We start from the raw sequence: 22,640 nt of genomic DNA, 5'->3' as shown, positions 1-22,640 counted from the left end.
AAATGATATTTATTCAAAGTTTCAAAAATACATAAGTATGAAAAAAGAACAGAAAAATACAACAGAAAAATATGTCAAAAAGAAAATACAAAAAGAAAAAACAAGAAAAAAGAATACTAATCCCATATTGCATCTTTTCATTTGCTTGTTTCTTGGACCTCCTCACACCTCCCTTTTTGTATTCTAGCTTAATTCGTTGTTTCAGCAAATTCTTCCCATATTTCTCAATTTTTGTTTAAATAATTTATCTTAACAGTCTATCTTGTTTATTAACTCAACATATCCTTTCCATCTTTTGCTATATTCTATTGTTCAATTTACATTAATTTCTTTAACCTTATCTTGCCTTAAAAGTCTTAAAATTCAAATTTTAAGCCATATTTCTACATAACTCCTTAAATACTTTTTACTAAAGCCAATTAGTTCCATTCCAGCATAATCCCTGATATTTCATTAGTGTTACACTAATTCCAAAAATAGAAAGAAATTTTTCTTTTTATAGACTTTTTCTTTTTCTCTAGTTTTTATCCAACGTCCCTTGTTCCTGGTCTCGGGTTATGTCAGTCCTTTCTAACCATTGCATCCAGTCCATCAATCTGGTGATCTTATGTCCGAGGCCCTTAAGTCTCTTCTATGCCCCTTCTGCAGATTTTCTTGTTCTTGTTTGTGCTTACGCTCTTCTTTGTCTTTTGTTGGTTTCTTTCATAGTTTCTTTCTTTTCTCCTTGGGGAGTGGGTCTCCGGGGAATTCCAGCCGGTAATAATCTCCATTTTCCTTCATCAAACTAGCCCATTCCCCGCAGTCCCACTCCCCGTCATCGTCATTGTAATCCAAAAAGTGGTTATCCAAAAGGTAATTGTCAACCTGTTTCATAGTCCCACCAGAATTAAGAGCTTCCTTGACTCCAGACGCTTCCAGCCACACTCCAAGTTCAATCTTCCAAAGCAGCGGCTTTTGCTCCTGCAGGACTTTAGGTCTCACCATTTGTGTTGCTTGGGGTACAGTCGCAACCTCTTCCGTCTTCATCTGCCCTTGGACTTGCCCTGTCGAACCAGTTTCCTGAATTGGTCTCTGTATAGTTTCTTTTTCCTTGTTTCCTGTTAAATCATATTCACTGGCTACAGCAGTCATCAAGTCCAACTTTTCATTCATCAAGTTCATTTTCTCATGCAACTGCTCCAGCAATGCATTTGTCCTGCCAAGGGCAGACACCAAAACTTCCTCCCAGCACATTTCCGTTCAAGGTCAAACGACTGGTCCCACGATCTCAATCTCGCAGCTGTGAAGTCACCGAATAAACTGCAACAGCAAACTGACAGGCTCCCTCTAGGGGACACAATTTCTATTTGTATCCATCTTTAAAAACGTATCCACCAAAGGAAAATTACTTTCGATTTTCAAATACTTTGTTTCTTTAAAATGCAGAAATGCAGAAAGCAGCGTTGAAGTTAGTTTGTTTCTCTCTCTCTCTCTTTTTTTTTTACTATCTGTCAAAGTGCTCCACTTTTAATCAATGGACGTCTCCAACGATTTCTGTCCTGACATCCCGTTCCCAGGTTTGGGATGATGGAAACTTATATTCCTTTACTCTCTCTCCTGCAGGCTTAAACAGTCAAATCCCCCCCCCTTTTCTCCTGCTTCCAAGGGGGTTTTCTTGGTAGTAGATGCAGGAAATTTCAATCTTTAAGACAACTTTCCAGGCTATTAGATTGCAAGGTTTTTGCTTCAGTCTGATTACAAAAAGCGGAAGGCGGACTTCCTGTTTAAACCTTCCCGCTTCAGAGCCTAATTCACAAATTTCTTAATCCAATTTTCCGTTTTTACTCACGGGTACTTTGTTTAGAGTCCAATTGTCATCAGGAAAAAGTCAGCGCTCTCCGGCGATGGCTGTGCGGCTTCCCTCCGTGAAAGTAGCAATCGGTTCGCTGCACCGCGCTGCTCACCCCACTTCGCTCCGGAGCCCCAAAGAGGGGGTTTCCCTGCGAGTAGGGGAGGCGCTCTTGGTGCTCTGCCGAACCCCACGTTCCCAGGCTCCTCCGCCTGGGATTTCTAGCGGGTCCCCGCCTTCGCCGCAGCGGGAAGACCCAATTTCCACGGAGCCCGTTCCTCCGGTCGAAGGAACTCCGCCATTCGTCGATGGCGCTGACCCGGAAGTCTGAGAGCAACTTTATAATAGACTTATAAAGAGGTGGGGAAGCCCTCTTTCTTGGAACTTGGAGTAGATCTGGACTACAGAAGGTGCTGCACATTGGCCAATGCATGAGTCACATCCATTGCTACTCCAAGCGGTTTCCAGGAACTAAATGAAGGGAATGTCAGCATTGTTGTCTTGTTGTAGTATTATGCTTTATATTTTATTTGCATGCATTAATAAAGAATGTGTAGCCTTCACCCATACGTGTGTTCATTGTCTTCCAATCCTAAAAGAACCTTTGACTTCTGGCAGCACCCTTTCTAATTGCATGCTATAAATACCCCTCTCCTCACCCCGCCCCCAATGCCATCTTATTTTTCCATAACAAGACTTTGTATCCAAAGTTTGGCTTGGGTCCAACAAAGAGGCGAGCTACTAATGAACATGAACGCATGTAAGCAACATGTTCTCTGGGTTATTCTTCCTGAGCACAACATTTTCAGGTAAAATAATCTGTGTGCTTCCCTTTTTTGGTCTGTTCTCTCAAGACCATCAAGTATTTCTGCACTATGTCATGGCTATAAGCAACTGCGTAAATATTTCCCCCCCCTGAGAATCTCATTCTGTCCTGTGTACTCTGCCTCCTTGTCCAAAGGCTCACTGAGTCAGGCTGCTTCCAAAGCAACAGATTTTATCCTAATTGTGCTTCCTTTTAAATCCTTGGAGAAAAGCTGTTTCCTAAGAATTAGGACTAATGGACCCAAGTGCATCCAATTAATCTTAATTGAAACTAAAGTACTTCACATTGTTTCCACTGGTACTTTCAAGTCTCTGTATAACAGTCCTTGGCTCCTCCATATACAAGATTAAACGGCATTTAGATTCCATGGGTTTAATTTGAGAGAGTGACAAAACTGTGATTCAAACCAGGAAGGATTCTCTTCAAATCTCTCCTCCGGAATAAACTCGGAGGGGGCAATAATAATAATAATTATTATTATTATTATTATTATTATTATTATTATTATTATTATTTATACCCCAAGCACCTGGCTGGGTTTCCCCAGCCACTCTGGGCGGCTCCCAATAGAATATTAAAAACACGATAAAACTTCAGACATTAAAAACTTCCCTAAACATGCCTTCAGATGTCTTCTAAAAGTCAGATAGTTGTTTATTTCCTTGACATCTGATGGGAGGGCGCTCCACAGGGCAGGCGCCACTACCGAGAAGGCCCTCTGCCTGGTTTTCTGTAACCTCACATCTCGCAGTGAGGGAACTGCCAGAAGGCCCTTGGAGCTGGACCTCAGTGTCCGGGCAGAACGATGGGGGTGGAGATACTCCTTCAGGTATACTGGGCACAGGCTATACTATTCTTAGTATAGTATTACAATGGATAGTTCTGATAGTTCTGCTTGCAGGAGATCTGTGAGGTTAAAGGTTACTGTTAAACACATGTTTAATGTGGTTGATTGATATGACTCATACCAACCATGTAGATGCTGCTTGTTGATGCGCTAGATGTCAAGCAATATAGGCATGGGGGAGGGGGGAGGGGGCTGAACTTGCATTGACAGCAGCCACTTGCTCCTATGGCGGTGTACTCAGAGGAGCCCTTCCTACCATATTCGGACATTTAGCTGCATCCACTATTTCGGCACTTCTGTAGTGCCATGACATGCTCATGGTAGGCCCACATTCAGCCTGACACCCGGTCTTCCTTCTTTAAATACCTCCAAAGAACTACTGTCAAAACCACTATTACTTGTTTTGATTGGTAGCTCTTTGCAGCGTAATGGTTAACAGCCACCAGACATGTGAAACTCCCAACAAAAACCGCTTTGGAATGTGTGCAGAGTATGAGAAGATCTGTGGGTCAATAGTAGAGCATCTGCTTTGAATACAGAAGGTCCCAGATTCAATCCCAGGCATCTCCAGCTGGGACTGACAATATTCCCTATCTGCAACCCTGGAGCCAGTGTAGACAATACTGAACTAGGTGAATCAATGGTCTGGTTCATTTTAAGACAGCTTCCTATATTTAATTTATTCACTTCCCACCCAGCTACAAGAAACAGGATGTAAGCAAAGAAAACTATTTCTCTGGCTCTGATTTATATCAGGCTGCAATCTGACTCATTTCATTACCTAAGAAAGCCCTCGTGTGTTTGGCTTTCGTCAAGGTCAAACTCAAACCTTATGAGAAAATTCGGCAAAATGTGCATATGACAGTGACATGAGCCATGGTTGATATGAGATTAAATTCACATCCTGTCCCAACCCCCTACAGAAAGAAAATATGTTGTCAACAAGGTATAGGTTATGTGTCTCAAACATCACATAACCAGTGGGATTTTAAAAAACCTTTGTTCTTAGCACCTTGAGCTACTCTTTTTGCTATTTCTGTACATGAAGAATGTGTGCAGTAATGGCAGATCTTGACTGTAAACTCCCATTCCTAGTCATCTAACAATTAGAGATGAATTTTCACCTGTTGATGTTCTTTCCTATCTTTGACTGCAAATTGCATTGCTCTTTCTATTTTGGTGTTCATGTTTTGCTTTGCTGAAAGTGGTGTATATTTATTTCTAATTGAAATTATAAAAAAAGAGAGAGATGAGCTTTCCTGTGTCCCAGGATGAAAAATGAGGAATTGCAGAGCATGGGGTAGGGCAGCAATAGCCAAGGTGGTGCCCTCCAGATTTTGTGGACTCTTGGCTCCCATCGTCCCAGACCATTAGCCATGCTTCTGAGGGGTTTCATGTTGGCTACCCCAGAGGCAGGGAATAGGAAGAACATGAAAATGAGCAACACCAATTTTCCATTTAAGACAGCCCATAATAACCATACATAAGATGCAAGGATGCTCAGCCAGATTGCACAATGAGATTGGCGTCACTCATGAGTGCTCATATAGGAACGATCAGGAGTCACTGCAGAAAAGAGACTCGTATAGAAAGTCCAAGAATAAAAGCAGGCAGTTAAGTCAACAATGCCTGATATTGAGATGATAGTTGTGCACAAAACAACCTAAAAGACAGTCTAACCCCTTATATACTTGATCAAACACTGTGCTCTGCAGGAAAGTGTCTCTCCTGCATAACATCAGGAGATTCATTCAACCGAAATAGGAACCAGACCTTCAGTGTGGGGGCAACTGAGTCAGATGGGCAGGGTACAAATAAAACTACTACTACTACCACTATTATTATTATTATTATTATTATTATTATTATTATTATTATTTCCCTCCCATTGCACATCAGAGAGGCGCTATTTCCATTGTCTGTTGGGTTCTATGAAAGACCTTATTTTTAAAAATAATGAGTTGTTTTTAACTGTTGATGCTTCTACTGCGAAATCATTTTGAGATGTTTCATGATAAACTGTTCACAGATGCGATAAAATAAAACAACAAACATTTATTACATGGATTTGCCACAATATCACAGTTTCAGGAGGAGTTTACTGCTGATACAATTAATGGAAATGAATCCACTTTTATGTACAATACACAAACAAATTCTACTTAAACCTCTGAAACCATTTTTCACAGGATGGAGTGTTTCTTCCAGCTCTGAACTACGAACAGACAACATCTCCTAACACCTGGCCTGTCAGGATGTTGCAGTGCCACTTGTGGCTGAGCGGAAGGGAGAGGTCTGGCCGATCTTGAGTCTTCCTTCAACACCACATAGCAGCAAGAATAGCTGCTGAACCTTTCCCTGGTGTGCAGACAGTGAAAGCCCAAAAGCCCTCTTTGGACTAGGAGTTGCCAGTTCTGCTGTATGAGGGAACAGATGACTGTCAAGAAAAGACACAGCAGTAGAGGCCAGCAGTAGCCACGAGAGAAGGGAAATGAATCATGCAGGAACTACAATAAATTGTTGCATGCTCATGCCAATTATATGTTCACTGTTGTCAGGCAGAAATAAATGGCTAGTAAATTCATTAGTAGAAAGGGAACACATTAATGGACAGTTGCCTGAGGGTGCGTGTGAAACAGGGGGATGGATGGAACAGCCAAACTACCGTATTTTTTGCTCTATAAGACTCACTTTTTCCCTCCTAAAAAGTAAGGGGAAATGTGTGTGCGTCTTATGGAGCGAATGCAGGCTGCACAGCTATCTCAGAAGCCAGAACAGCAAGAGGGATCGCTGCTTTTGTTGCACAGCGATCCCTCTTGTTCTGGCTTCTGAGATTCAGAATATTTTTTTCTTGTTTTCCTCCTCCAAAAACTAGGTGCATCTTATGGTCTGGTGTGTCTTATAGAGCGAAAAATACGGTACTTGTATCGCATCACAGCTGCAAAGATTCCCAGTCTTTACAAGTTTATTCCCCTAGTTGCCATTCCTTCAGTACAACTAGGAAAGGCCCTCCCATCCCATTCACAGAACTGCAAGATGCACACAGTTTCACAAACCCAGCAGCAAAAGAAAGTCTCTTTTGCTCCACTTTTTCATTGCCACATTCTAAACTAAGGTTACCAGACATCCCCGTTTCACGGGGACAGTCCCCGGATTTACAAACCAGTCCCCTGACAAAATCCTATCATTCCTATTGAAGTTGAAAAGTGTCCCCGGATTCATTGAAAAAAATCTGGTAACCTTATTCTAAACTGTTCCCTGACAGCAAATTACTTTGTTCAAATCTCATTCTCCCCTCCTCTGTTTTTTTTGTATTAGATTTTATTAGGTTCCTTAAAAATAGATGTTTAATGATGAGTATATCATTTTGTAACTGTATACCACAAATACGATAACTTCACTTATCTACCTACATCTCATTTCTCTCTTCCCCCCCCCCCAATCCTTTTTCGGCTGCTGCTATTTGGATTAGAGGGATCTTGGAGGGAAGAGAGAATGACCAACATTCCAGCTGGGAGCAATGAAAGCTTTCCCCCACATGGTTTTTACCGAATATGTCTATGTCTATGTCTCAATTTGAATGGGATAGATAAAACAGGTTGTGTTTCCACATCTGGAATCTACATGGAAGGGTTTTCTTGGATTACATTTCATTATTCCTTTCTGACATCTGTTTTTGCCAATTCCTTATTCCTTTGGAACAGCTTGCCCAGTAAACATGAAGAACCATTTTTCAAATAAAAGGACACACCAAAAATCCAAAACAAGAACCATCTGGAATCCTGAACCAGCCAACTTGATTCCATAACTGGAGATAAAGTCCTGGATGTGGAGCATTAGGGACACAGTTTGTATTGTGCAGCCAGGCTTCTGGGGCACTTCTGGTGACATGTGACGTCCTCATCACATGATCATAGTCTCTGTGCTGCTGTCATATTCTTGTTGGCATGCCTCCATTGTCTCCTCAGAGCCTGGCCTGGTGTCAGAGAAAGCCTGATAAACTGACAGTTTCCCTGTAATCCTTTTTTATCTCGTGTTTCTCAAAAGCAAAGCCAAACATAGTGACATGGAAGCAAGTTTCACACGGCTCCATTGTGTATCGGGTGTGTCCGGACTCTGTAAATGATCACTGCTGTCGCCGGGCACAAGAGCAGGGATGTCATGACAACGATGGTGACCAGGATGATCAGGACAATGACCCACACTTCCAAGATGTGCTTTGGAAGGGGAAACTGTGTGGGCTCTATGTCTCCCAAAACATCCATGCTCTTCCTGTTCCTCCCTAAAGCAAAGAAGAAGAAAGGTATCAATAAAACAGGACACAGAGCAAATGCAATCCTCACAGGTGACAAGCACAAAACCTTGCCCTATCTCCAGAGTTGAAATAACAGAGATTGGATAGGCTGCTTGAAATTTATGTAAGTTAGAAGACTTATCTGCACTTCATTCGGTCCAGAAGAAGACATGCAGGGCGCTTCTATCTATACATATTGTTATGAGTTTGTGGGTTCCAAACAGCCCTAATCCCTAGATCCAGTAAGTGTTAGAATTTAATCAATGCTTGGGGTGCTAAGATGGGTGCCAGACCTCTCTAATCCCCAGGTCCAGCAAGTATTAAAATCTAATCAGAGCTAATTAAACCTGGCTAGCTTCCTGTGTTGAAGTGATCACCTGGGTGATGGACCATTAAGAGGACAAAGAATCAAAGGATTCCTCAACAGATAAAACCAAAGTTTACAGCATAGAGAGGTTAGGAAGAATAATGTGGCAGAGTAGCAAAGAAGCGAGCTGGAAAGCCAGAGAGGCACAGCAATGGTTGATCTCTGCCATTGCTGCAGCTATGGGAGAAACAAGGCCCTTTTGAGGCTTTAATGCTGTGAACCCCTCCATCATAGACTCAGGTTGTATATATGTGTAAATAAACCATATACAATATCATAAAGGCATCACAGTCTCTGCTGTGTCCCATTTCCAAAAGGAAACATGAACCCTGGGTAAGTACCTGGAGCCTCTGGAATCTCAGAGATTGGGGTAGCATGCAACAATACTTACTCAAGCCCCACTTCATGCAGTGGGGCTCTCTGGCACATAAATAAGCATATGATTGCAGCCTTAAGGACATAAGGATTTGGTCTGTGCCAACACTGCTGCGTGGGATCAGATGGGATGGATCACTTCTATGCCTGCCTGCCATCCAGGCACTACACAGAAATAGATGTCATTTAATGTTATTTCATGTGTTGTGGCTTTCTCAGCTAGTTTGCTGTAGTGACTAGTATATTGGAATTCAATGTTGTAGTATGTTGAATGTTCCGTCAGTGCAAACATTTCAGGTTGCTAGATGGAACAGTCGCACCCACCCATCCACCTTCTTCCATGCGCTGTTCTGGGGATTCTCCTGACCGCCACCAGCCTTGCACAGGCTTCTGTCAAAGGGATTCATTAGCTGAATCCCACCCAGATATAGGACTTCTAAGTCTGAATTCCTACTCAATGGAAAGAGGGTCTGGAGCAGGTCACAAAGCCAGAGCATAATTTGGCGCATGTGCTAAATTAACAATTGATCCAATTGCGCATCAAAGAATACAATGAATGTTATTTATTTCAGAGGACTGCATTTCCACAAAATGTCACAGAAACAAAACGAGGGCTTTGTTGCAAAACACTGCTGTGCAACCGCGCCACATGCTCATAACATCAAAATGTGAAACTGTGCATGGTGGCACAGAAGGGAGGCAGTTCTCAGGGTGAGTGTGGGCTGCTGTTCATACTTCTTAAGCCGCATGGTGAGGAAATGTTCTGTTTAATAAGGTATCTTGAGGAGGGAAGGGAGCTGTAAAAGGAAAACCATGTACTCTGATACCCTCCAATAAAAAAGCATCGTAAAATGCTGGCTCTTCATTAGTATTCATTACATGTCATTATTTTAACTGCACCGCTATTGTATAATCTGATGGAAAAAATGAACAACTCTGCTATTCTGTCCCCCAGTGAGATAGAAACATGTTGACTTAATGCAGGAGAGCCAAAGTTTAATTAGCCTGGAAGGGTGCCAGATACCGATTATTTCAAAACAAGGATGGGGAACATCAGATCTACAGGCCAGATGTGGCCCTCTAGAGCTCTCTACCTGGCCTAAGAATTGTACCCATTAAAAACCCCGGAAGTGCTGCAGGATATCAGCGTATAAATCTTCTCAAGCAACATCACAGATTCTCTGCAAACTGGCAGGCCTTTTGTATGCTCAAAAAAATGATACACAGTACATCATTTATGCCATCTGAATGTGAAAATGTGCCTTAAAAATGGAACAGTGGGGGGCAGGGGAGGGAGAGGAATTGTTCAGTTGTGTGTGAGCTACCTAATTGCTATGTTGTCCTCTGCTATTGGGGGGGGGTGTCCCCTGGTTCTTTGCCTCCTTGTACAAGTTCCTACCAACCCCAATGGATGACTTAAAGATTAGATAAGATTAGATAGATATGCACAGTTTGTGTGTGTGTGTGTGTGTGTGTGTGTGTGTGTGTGTGTGTGTAATAAGTTCTGTAATGAGTCAGCTCAAAAGCAAGCAATTTGGCTCCCAACCAATCAGTTGTAAGTAGCCAGAGTCTCTCCTCTCTCAGCAGCACATTGCCACAGCAGAATATGCTTTGCTGGATTAGGCTGCAGTCATAGGGGCACTGAGTACAGTGGTACCTCGCAAGATGAATGCCTCGCAAGACAAAAAACTCACTAGACGAAAGGGTTTTTGTTTTTTGAGCTGCTTCGCAAGATGATTTTCCCTATGGGCTTGCTTCGCAAGACGGAAATGTCTTGCAAGTTTGTTTCCTTTTTCTTAACACCGTTAATACAGTTGCGACTTGACTTCGAGGAGCAACTCATAGAACGCGGTGTGGTAGCCTTTTTTGAGGTTTTTAAAGCTTTTTGAGGTTTTTGAAGCTTTTCCAAAACTTTCCCGACACCGTGCTTCGCAAGACGAAAAAAATCGCAAGACGACAAAACTCACGGAATGAATTAATTTTGTCTTGCGAGGCACCACTGTATCTGCAAAGAACCATTCTGATCAGTTTGCTGTCCAACTTCAGGCAAGCTGACACCTGTTTGCTTTTTTAATCTAGCAGGGATGATTCAAGAAGAAGCAATTGCCCTCCAAAAACATTTCCCACTACCTTTTTTGGTAACTGCACAGATGTGTGTATGCACCTGCAAGAAGAGGAAGGTGGGGAAACATAACATAGGGCAGAGGTTGCCAGGGTGGCACCCATGGGGCACACATGTGCCTGCAGAGGATTTCCCTGATGCCCACAGGGTCCCCATTTCTCGGTTCAAATGATCAGAACAGGACCTGTGCAAGGCCCTTTTCCTCTCCAAACGCAAGCATCTAAAGTTCTCTTTTTAAAAAAAAAAAAATTATTAACCGACCAATCAAATCAAATCACATCACATAAATTCCGAATTACAAAGCCGAATTTTAAATTTTTGTTGAGGGGACCCATATTTCAAGTTCCTAAGTTCTAAAGTTCTCAGCCCCTCAACCAAAAAGAGTTATAGCCCTGAATTCCATCACCTTAACCTCAACATACAGACCTGTATCTGTACAATACTATCTACCTTAATGAGAAACATTGGACATCCCAGGCTAATAAATTGCTGCAGCACTCCCCCTCGCCCTCTCTTCTCCTGGACGAATCCAACTGGTGTCCCATGAACTGCCGGAGTGTGTCTATGTATGAAGCCCCATTCATAGTGCCTCCTACTTCGGTACTAGCAAAGGGGCACTGCCCTGCCCCTGAGGGAGGTCAGCAGGATAGATATAAACGTGGATAGCAAAGTGTGTGACACACAGTTCTCTTCTTGAACAGAACAGTTTGGTCAGGGAGCTCAGGAGGATATATGCTGCCTGAGACCTTACTTTGCCCAATGGCAAAACTGGCTCTGGTAGGAAGCTTGCAGCTTCTAAGCCCATGGGACCCTGCCTCTCATCTGTCCAGTCTCCAGGGAAGATTTTGCCTGGGCAAATAAAATTAGTGATGGAGTGAAAAAATCCTTGTCAAATCTCCAGTCACACGGGCTGCCTGTGTGTATATTTTAACTACAGTAGGCGTTGACGCAGATTTCGTGTCTGATTCAGCAGCCTCGAGGCATCTCACCTGTACTTAATCATGGTTTCCTGAGTCACGAAATCCGTTTCTTTACACGAATGAAGCAACTGATGACACCAAACAGTGCGCAAACTCCTGCCAGCTGGATATGTTGCTGTTTCCCACCCTGATCTTTTGATCCTGTTAACATTTATTTATTTATTTATTTGCTTGCTTGCTTGCTTGCCTGCCTTTCCAGTCACCATCAGCCTACAAAGCAAACCAGTCCATTCTTTCTCAACAAGAGGCTCAACATCTGATTCTGTCAATGGGTCGAATCCAGACTAAGGCTGTGTAAACATTATCAGCTCAAAACACAGCCACATCATTCTGTTTCTCAATTCAGATCAAAAGTGCTTTGGGGGAAACACATCAAAACACAGTATTTCCTAAGAAGACCGCCTTAGACTACCTCCCTCCACCCAGCCTAGGGTGATCTACCATCAGCTGCCCTGTGGGAAAGATCCTGGTAACTTTTTAACATGTTGTTTATTGTGTTTTTAAAATATGTAGTTAGTTGTGAGCCACTTTGGGAAGATTTGTATCCTGAAAGGCAGGTTATAAATAAATGTAACCAGGGATAGGAATCCTGTGGCCTTCCAGATTTTGTTGGACTCCAACTGCTGTTTAATGCCCTAGGTCAAAAAAGCAGCTCGTCCCCTTCCTGGCAAAGTAAGTTATAAAAATACAGAGAAAATGTCTACTTTAGGATAAGCCTTAGTGGAACGAAACTGCTATCATGTATGCAAGAAGAAAAGGACGTGCAATTGTTGTTTCAGCAGACCTATTTGCCACAAGTTTTCACAGGGAATTTTGTCCTAGGACTATCCTAATTCAGAACTACTGACGAAGTATGAAAAATGCTAACCTCTGCTCTGGTAACCAATCATCTCAATAAGAACCAACTGTGGAACTCAACTGTAAATACGTGCTATGAAAATGTCTGCTACGAATGGGAAATGGAGGTGTCATCATATGTTGATGTTTCTCTGCAACTCTTGAATCAGGAGAGGCTGTGCAAGCCCTGGACTTAGTGCCTGGACTTAGTGCAATTCCCGTCCCCTGGGTCTACTCTTGGTTCTGTAGATCTCTTAGTTGCAGCCTAACAGGACACTCCATTGACTAAAGATGTCAATAAACTGAACAATAAAATGTTAACCAAAAATCATGGTTCAAAATTTAGGAAAGATAACCAAAGTGACTCTGTCAGGAATATAATTCATGAGCAGGATTCCTGGGAATGCAGGCTGGTTGGGAGTGCTAGTTTAATTTGGGATTCAAGTTTCACCGCAATGCTATTTTGTGGGTTTCCATGTCAGAGTCTTATGTGGAATAAGACTCTCCTATGTCACAGGCAGGCTGAGGCGTGTTTCAGTGGAGGAATTTTCTGGCAAGCTTCTGCTGAAATGGAAGACCTTCCTTCTATGAGTGTGTGTGTGAGGCAGAGCCTACGCACAGCACAGGAAAATGTGTGCTCCGTGCTCCGTTTACAGAGAAGTGCATTAGTGCTGTCGTTATTTGGAATGAACTTCCTGGCAAGCAGTAATCTAAGCTGTTGATTTGCTCCGAGTGAAACTCAGTTATTTCCTACACTGACAAACGTTTTGTGGCTCCAGGCTCTGATCCCTGGACGCTTCCTCATGTCGTAAGCAGCCTCAGTAATCTTATTAGTTTTGCTTGGACTTCATGTCCACATTCATGTCACACACAGAACTAAACTGGGATGCTGGAATACTTGAGATTTAAAGCCGGCGAGTCCCATTAATTCAATACAAAAGCAATCGACTTCAAACACAGCTTTCTGACAGCCATGATCGTACCATGAGTAGAACAGGGATGAGGAACATCTGGTCCTCCATATGTTGTTACACTAAAGCTCCCACCAACCTTTGGAGCAACGTGTTGGGCATGGATCCAGGAGACCTGGGTACCAAGCCCTGCTTAGCCATTAAGTTCACAGGAGGAGTCCCTGTTTCTCAGTTTAACTTCCTCTTATGCTTGTTGTCATGGAAATGAGACAGTACCACACATCATGTGTATGAGTATGAGCAGGAGGTTCGAAGTGAAGGACTACAACTCTCTTTGCCTCTTCTTCTTCCTTTCCATTCCGATGAAGGGTTCCATGTGTGGCTCAGAGGCATTTCTAGGAAATGCGAGGGAAGAAGGTAGACTTGCTAGGTGCCTGCACATTGCTTTTCAGCCAGCACAGTACAAATTAAACAAAACAGAAAACCGGAAGAGGCAGCTGGCGAAGGGGCTGTCTGCGGGCATCGTGCCACCATGTAAGGGACCTAGGTTTCAGTATAAGAAGCATAAGTAATCCTTGCTTACTTACTTGCCTCTCTTGGGCACGTCATTCCCTCTCACTTTAACCTACCTCAAAGGGTTGTTGTGAGGCCCCAGTGCTGTGCTGATCTGAGTGACAGGGTGTGATAAAAATGTCATATGAAGAAAAAGCTTACGCAACTGTGCAACTTGTTATGCGATGACTATGGGATTGTGTACAATGCGCAAGCGGCTCCGACCGAGCAGCCTGACATCATATTGGCTGTACCATTTTTGTAATTTATCCCCGAAGTTTGGTGACGCTTGTTGCCACTTTGACATCAGCAAGAACAGGTTAAGCTGGAGTCACTGTGCCAATTCTCTTAAGCGCTCCAGATCAGAAAGATAACATGACGTCAAAACCTGTGGAAATTCAAAGGCCAGGCTACACCCATCTTAATGCCTTCAAGGGATTACTTGTTAAAACACAGGCTGTTTGTAAGAAACCCACAAACCTATTTATTACTATCACGCAGCGCAGGGGGCTCCGCATTTAAACCAGCTTGCCGACAGACAAAAGGGGGGTGGGGACCCAACAGGCACTGTGCTCTGAATCCTGGTGTTTAATGAAATGAGAGAGTTTGGTGGAGCTTGGAGAAGATCCAAGAGCAGGTTACTCAAATTTTAAGAGATTCTTCATTGCCGGTTTTAATGGTCATTCTTGCTGAGCTGAGGATTTATGGAAACCATTTCTCCCTCAAATTGTGAACGCATCCTGCTGGGTGTTCAAATGCAAAGACTATAAACATGGAACAGTCTCCCTCGGGAGGTGGTGGACTCTCCTTCCTTGGAGGTTTCTAAGCAGAGGTTGGATGGCCATCTGTCATGGATGCTTTAGCTGAGATTCCTGCATTGCAGGAGCTTGGAATATATAAACCTTGGGGTCCCTTCCAACTCTATGATTCGATGGGCCTGTTGCTCTTGTTACTACTTTCTGCAGGCCCTTCCCAGTTTACCTGGCCACCCTACTTCTGGGGTAAATTCATCTAAATCTATGTCTACCCTAACATTACAGCCCTCCCAGCCAGAAGTGACCACCCCATCTGGTTGTACAGTGGCTACTGCCTCCACATTCCTGCCCCTCCAAAGGAAATCCCTTGCTAGTTCCTAAGTGACTCCAGCACATCAGGAGCTGGGGTTGTTCTTCGAGTTCACCTGAAAAGTTTTAATTCTTGTTGGGAGGGTGACCAACAAGGTGCTCACCCACATACCAGGTGTTTATCATATTGTATCAAACAATACTTGATGCATTTAATTTAGCAGGGCACAGGGTTCAGTAACTCCAACCCAACTGTCTTAATAGGCTACAATGGAACAACCCTAAACTCATAACCAGAAATACAAAAGTCCAGGCAGCCATTAGGGGCAGCAGAGCTCCCCCAAAGCTGGGCCTGCTGGTAATTGGTACCTGGGTAAAAGCATAAGAAGAGTCCTGCTGGATCAGGCCCATCTAGTTCAGCATCCTATGGCAAATGGATGGAACAGCACTCTCTTCTCTGGTGATTCCCAGCAGATTCAGAGGCATCCTGCCTTTGACAGGAGAGCCTAGAGTTGCTAGTAGCCATTGATTGCTTTCGGCTCCATGAATCTGCCTAATCCTCTTTTAAAGCCGTCCAAGTTGGTCATCTTGTGGGAGCAAATGCCACAGTGTACAACCATCACCTCATTCTGTTGCATGTGTCAGCCCTTTGCTACTTTCAAATAAACACGAAACTCTATTATCCATAAGGTATGGCATTATACAGGAACGGAAACAAAAGGCAAAAGTCAACACTTGGCTGAAACTGTGCGCAGTGGAACAGAGCAATGCAACCTTATTGCTCTTAAATGATAACAGTGAATGGGTGTCAGTTCAGGGCACAGAGGATAGGGCAGATAAAAGATTCAAAAGTTTGTTCCTGGGCAGATATTTAAATAAAACGTTAAATAACTATAGCAATGCTATCAACACAGATTAAGCAGCTGCCCTTGGCACACACAGACCTGTTGGATTGCTTATAAGGGCCACTCGGGATATTTACGTGTGTGGAAACCAACACATTGGGGTCCATTCTACAAGTTCTGCCCCAGCTTCCAATCTTTCCAGGTCTCCATTTGCATAAACCCAAGGCACATACCCTGCAACAACATGCATAGGTTCCCATACGTGTGATCCATGTACCAGGTATTGATGGTGCATATGGAGATCTTGGAACATATGGAAGTCAGCAATGGGACGGCCATCTCCCACTCCATGCCTTAATTTATACACAGCTGGGCACCTGGTGAAGACTAAGGTGTAGAATGGGGGGGAGCCCATGGCCCTCTAGATGTTGCAGGATCCCAATTCCCATCCGCTCCGGCCAGCATTGTAAGAATCACAGAGATGTAGAGTTGGAAGGGACATCGAGAGTCATCTCGTCCAACTCCCTACAATGCAGGAATCCTGCCCACAGTCATCTCTGGGTGGGCTTGAACCACCAACTTTCTGGTTAACAGCCAGTTGCAAAAGAAGATGGGTTTCATAATCTAGCAACATCCAGAGGGCCACAGGTTCACTACCAATGTTCAAAATTCCCCATGTGCATTTTGCACCTGGCTATCACCTACTTGCAACCACATGAAGATGCCCAGGCACCAGGATGGTGCCTGACGTCTCCACCATCTGGAGGTGCATGCCTGGGGATCCTGGGATCTTGACTGTTTTCACACACTAGCAACAGCTTCCTGTAGAATTCTATTCGTGATATTTTATCTGCACAATCAGAAGGAATTTCAGGAACCAAAACGTCGTATTGGGAAATATGACTTCCAAGACATCTGGCCACAAAATGGCACCTAGACATTCCGTTTTGGCGACTGTAACCCTGGTTTAAGGAGTCATTTGGCTCCTAGCTTCTATATCTGAGTTTCTAACGCTGTTCCCTACCTCTAGTGTAGTACAGTGGTAACTCAGGTTACATACGCTTCAGGTTACAGACTCCGCTAACCCAGAAATAGTATCTCAGGTTAAGAACTTTGCTTCAGGATGAGAACAGAAATTGTGCTCCGGTGGTGCAGCAGCAGCAGGAGGCCCCATTAGCTAAAGTGGTGCTTCAAGTTAAGAACAGTCTCAGGTTAAGAACGGACCTCCGGAACGAATTAAGTTCTTAACCTGAGGTACCACTGTATAGATGTTTCCAATTAATAACCTGACACTGCCAAAAACAATGGGGGGAATGGCATTCCTGTCATGCAGTTCCTTAGAAACGCAACATAATTGACAAAAACTCTGTCCTATGTAAGCTATACAATACTTAAATGTTAATTGTTTATTTATTTAACAAGTATCTTTCTTGGATAGAAACTGCCTGTCTGCAGAAAACTACTACTATCTATTTCAAATTCAACAGGAGTGGAAGGCGTGTTATTAAAGCACATAGCTTGCTTGACTGGTTAAGAGTCAGTCCTAATTTGATTGGAAAATCTCTTGCTTTCCAAAGAAAGTGGAAACAAATCAGAAGGGAGAAGTCTAATCAAAGCAGAGGCATGAAAATCAGGAAGCATCTTATCTGAGAGCAGAGGAAGCCAGTCTGAGATTATTTTGGTGGCCAGGTATAAAAATAAAATTAGTGCTCTTAGCACGCCACAAAATAATACTAAAAAACAAAATGGACATACAGTAGTCTAATAATGCCACGCCAAATCTGTCGCCTGAAGCTGCCTCTTAATGGGAGGTCCCTTTTCAGAAACATGATCAGTCCTTCCTTGAAGGTTCAGCTTTTATTTTTAAAAATACTCTGGCCCTTTTTAAGACTGGAGATATAAGGAGGGGGTGGGGAAGGCTTCAGGCAGCATCCTATCCAATTGCTCATTAAGAAGCAATGCAATTAAATCCCTTCCAACATAGACAGATACCTGTATTTATGATCTTGCAGTTCTGTAAGTGATTCCCGCCCCTTACCACAAGGCTTCTGGCTAGGTGCCTGAAGTAGAGCAGAGAGAGAGAGAGAGAGAGAGAGAGAGAGAGAGAGAGAGAGTGTAAAGGGGCCCCATCACTTTATATAATGAACAGATTATTGTTATCATTTATTGAATTTATATACCGCCCTATACCTGCAGGGCAGTTCACAGAATAAAATCAAAATATACAAGCACTGTAACTGAGGACGTTAAGAACCTAGGAAAGCAGGCAGCCTTCAAATCATCAGTAAGGGAGGAGGTAGGAGCAATTCCCATTTGTGAGGCAGAGACTGAAGGTTCCAGGCCAGATAATCTGCATTTATGTCACTTTCACTTGTCTGCCTTCACCTGGAATTCCTTCAGCCCCAGAATTCCAAAGCAAGGGATGCTGCTTTGGGCTGACCTGCCTCACCATCTCCACTGCCTCCTGTCATCCCTGCAAGCGAGACCCATCCAAATATGCATCTATTTTGCATTCTGCACTTTAGCAGCGTGTGGTAGGATTGTTTTATAGTATTATTGCATAATACTATAAACACTTTAGGAAGTTTGTGTTTATTGTATTTCGCTTTCTGCTTGTTAACTGATTTCAGTTGTTGTTCGGCAATTAAAAAGAAAAGAAAACCTAAATGCAATAAATAGTAATAATATTACATGTAAAGGTCTAAAAGCGTGCAGTTGATTTCTGGGTTTTATTTGGGAACCAGACGTGTCAATTTCCCCTACATGTGTGTAGGATTTGACATGTGCTCATTCACATCTGGACAGGCCATTTCAGTATGGATGGCTAGAGATGGAGGAGGAAACATGCCTTGTGGTGGACAGCTTCTTCGAGAATTGTCTAAACCAGCCAAATGTCTCTCAAAGGCAGCACAAGAGAAACAGCGGAATATCCAATGCTAAGTCAGTGCCCAAACACTACTGATCAGGATACAAATGGTACAACAGTTAAGGGTGCGGACATCTAAATGATGGCAAACTGGCACACTGAATATGATAGGCTGTGTGGCAGAAAGCTAACAAGTGATTTAGAACACAGTGGAATTTGTTAGTATTGCTGGTAATTTACAATGTCCTTTACCATCTTTATTTCATGCCTGCCCTTAACGTCACAACAGTCCTGTGAGCTGAATTGCTGTTATTTCCATTTCACAGATAGGTAAGAGAAGCTGAAAAATAAAGGACTTGTCCAGAGTCATACAGATAATCCAAGAACGAAAAAGGAGTTGAACAGTAGTTCAACATCTTGTGCTGTACCACACCCGATCTTTTCCAAACGCCTGAACTAATAGAGATTTTTTAAATATATCTAAAGCATCCCTATCCAACCTTTCCTTTAAAACTTCAAAGGGTTACTTGGAAAGTGGAAAACATTGCAGATAAGAAGCTTCCCCACAGCTTTTGTTCATGCCAGAAGATATAAACTGAAAGAGGGGAGGAAGAAAACAAAATAAAGACACAGCACATCTGTGGTTAGTATGGTTATGAAATTCATACAAGCAACATATTACTTCCAACCTTATATTTGACTTTCTTTGCATTTAGGTACGTCTGTCACAATTAAACAGACAAGAGTAGGAATGTGTTTATTTCTTTGAATCAAAAGATGAACCTGGTGACACTCCTTGCAATTGTCCCTTTCTGATCAGCTGCATAGAGAAGACTGCAAACGCACTAACCAGAAATGGGTTGAAAACCAAGAGAAAGTGAAAAATGAAAATAACAGAATATCATCTGAAACGATCAAACGCATACCCATATGGGAGATCATATACATTCTGTAGCCTGAGAGCCACTCCCAAGTCTTTTTCAAGCACCGATAAAGGCAATTAGACATGCCAATGAATTCCAGCTCACTGCAATTCCTTTGAATAAGTACTGAATTAGCGTCATTTCACTACTGGGAATGGAGACGGTTACACAACACTGTGTGGGCAACAAAATGTATAATGTACATAGGCCATCACAGGTGATTAATGTAAGCATCACTGTTATAGGTACTGGCTTCCCTCTGCATATGCATGTGGTGGATTAACTATGTCTAGTCATTGCATGTGCCCAACTCCATGGGTTTTTCCCATATTTTGCTATAGGGAAATGAAGGAAAACAATTGCCTTTCGGAAACAGTCTGGAGATAAGGATCCAACAAGAGAGGAACTGTTGCCAAAAACCAGGATACGAACAGCAAACCGCACAACCTTTTACATCTTAGTTTCATCTCGTAGTTTTTGTTAGTGATAGCTTTACAATAGTTGCTATAAAAATGATAGGCAAGAATACATGCAATGCACATTCAAAGATCTCATATTTATATCATAAACCACAGGAAAAGCTAACTATAAAGCAAACAGCACAGGCATATCTAAAAGAGCAGTATATACAGATATATAAATGTGTGCGTGTGTGTCAAAGGTTTAGCTTAAGCGATGCTCACCAGAATAAAATAGTCATAAGAGAAGGTTTGCTACCACCTTAAATGCCCCAGTGTAGAAGGAAACTTACAAATGGGTCTTGCAGGGTAGTAACCTGATCTTGCAGGGCAAGATCACTCACTTTCCTGGGGGGGGGAATCCAATTACTTTCTGAAATGAAAGATCAAAGATGGTATGGATAGAGCCCTTTCTTATTGACGAGCTACTTGTGGAATTTCCCTTGGGACTTAAAACTATTACTGATCTCCAAGGCAAACTGCAAGCAAACAAAAATCGGAGCAATGCTAAATGCAAACGGGAAAGGAAGTGAAGAGAAACTGACATGAAGAAGGTGCTGGAGGAATATGAAAGCGCACGAATAAAGCAAGCAAGCGAAAGAAATCGTGGCACTCGCCTCTCTCGAGAGTAAAAATCACGGACAAGTCGCTGCTCATCGCTACAAAGAGGACTTACAGGAGTTTCTTATGCTGCTCTTGAGTCTCCGGGCTGCTTCCAAACCCCGCCTGGAGAGTCGCCTGCTCGGCTTGCGAGCGTCTGGTCCAAAAGAGCGCAATATCCGCGGCCGCCGAATAACTGGACGAAGAAAAGTGGGGAGTAAGTTCACGCACACCCGGCAGGTGGGATCCTCTTTCTCCGAGCCCGGCGGACAACTTCCACCCCGAAGACCCTGCTCTGGCCAACGGGATGCCGCCTCCCACGCCCGGAAAAGGGAATTCGAACAAAAGCGAAAGTTTCCCTCTCGCTTGCTCCGCGCGCTGGAACTCCGCGCTCGCCTCGTTTGCGCTGCTGGGAAGGTCAGGCTTCGGCTGGGCAGCCGCGCTACTACGCCCCGCCCCCGCGACATCAAAGGCGAGAGGGCCACCTAGTGGCCACATGCGAAGTGCAAAACCTTAGTTTGATTTGATAGGTTTTATTGATATACCAGTAGTATCCAGTTGTATACTGTACCTTCTCATCAGAAATAGCATGTCGAGGAGATATTTAAGTATAAAGTAGCTTGTCAAAGAAAAAAGAAAAACAAACCAACATGGCTGTATAACAATGAAGCATTTATTTATGATGGATATATGATGGGTGATTATCATGTATGATATCATGCATGAGATATTATATATATGTTAATCGGTGCTTTTTTCTGGAGGGACGCAGGGGGACGCATACCCCTAAACATTTTGAGAATCTTTGTACTTTTGTCCATTTACTGTATTTATTTTTCCCGATTTGAACTATAAAATAGCGATTTTCTTGAGTCAAAATGAGAGTACCCCTAAACATTTTTTAAGGAAAAAAACCCACTGATGTTAATTTTAAAAGATTTCTGGGTCTGGAGTAGCCCCTAGACCCAATGAAAACGTGCACTCATGGCCACAGTGATATATGAGCTGCTTTACACAAAATAAAAACTCTGACATACGCAGACATACACATGTAGACCTGGTGAGAACCCACCATCATAGTAAAGAGTTTGGTGGCACCTTAAAGACCAGGAAACATGCTGTAATGTGAGTTTTCTTAAGGAAGAGCTTACTTCATTGGATCCATTTCTCTCAACTTCCTGTTGCATGGAACATGCACATTTCCCACACTTTTACTTAGTATCACAGAGTACATGTGGTTTTCCTATGCGGAAGTAAAAGGCATTCATGTAGATAAGCAGCTGCATAAAATGTGGCCCCAGAATGTGAACATATGCAAGACTTCACTTGAGGTTCAGCACTGGAATCGTTAATGTCAGGACCTTGCCCTGTAGTGCATGAAAGAATAATAAAAAAGAGAATTGCAGCTTGCTCTTAGTTTTCTGAAATCAACAGCTGTTTTTTGTTTTTTTGTTTATGTTCTCTCTTCACTGTCAGAGTTATGAAAATACACGTGCCGGATGAAGTAATGTGAGTCATGGAAGTCATATTTTCCTGGAAGCTCGCTAAGGTGTCTGTTTCTGAGAGCTAAGTGGTGCACTCACAACACTATACTGAGACTCTTCTATTGCCAATGAAGACTAAAACTCTATTCAAAACATACAATTGTGACTAAATCAGGGGTAGTCAACCTTTTATACCTACCGCCTACTAATGCATCTTTCTTGATGGTAAAATTTCCTTACCACCCACCAGTGCTTGATTGAAGGAGGATTCAGCTTGTGCCATAGAACCCCCAACCGCCCACCTAGAATCCTGAAACGCCCACTAGTGGGCAGTAGAGACCAGACTGACAGACAACCCCTGGACTAAATAGTTAGCAAGCCCTGAACTTGGCAACAGCATAGGAAAGGGAAATGAAATCTAATGAAATTCACAAACCTCACTCTCAGACACACACATCCCA

At 43.0% G+C, this 22,640-nt stretch overlaps 1 protein-coding gene across 2 annotated transcripts in view; it reads right to left on the bottom strand.

Moving 5' to 3' along the window:
* SMIM3 (small integral membrane protein 3) overlaps nt 1–21,169 on the bottom strand; it is a 30,733-nt gene extending 9,564 nt beyond the window's left edge. The window contains exons 1-2 of one of the 2 annotated variants that reach the window (XM_053377039.1): nt 20,772–21,169; nt 5,710–7,783 (exon numbers count right to left, since the gene is read on the bottom strand). In XM_053377039.1, the coding sequence (XP_053233014.1) occupies nt 7,581–7,783; nt 20,772–21,162 (594 nt within the window). In that variant the 5' untranslated portion in view covers nt 21,163–21,169 and the 3' untranslated portion in view covers nt 5,710–7,580. Of the gene's footprint in view, nt 1–5,709; nt 7,784–20,771 lie in introns of those variants that run through there. The other variant, XM_053377040.1, reaches the window with a different exon arrangement.
* Between the last annotated feature and the right edge of the window lie 1,471 nt (nt 21,170–22,640).

The sequence above is a fragment of the Podarcis raffonei genome, chromosome 2 (assembly GCF_027172205.1).
Source record: "Podarcis raffonei isolate rPodRaf1 chromosome 2, rPodRaf1.pri, whole genome shotgun sequence".
Lineage (NCBI taxonomy): Eukaryota > Metazoa > Chordata > Lepidosauria > Squamata > Lacertidae > Podarcis > Podarcis raffonei.
Note: the sequence above shows the minus strand (reverse complement) of the source record. Positions and strands in the feature narration are given on the sequence as shown.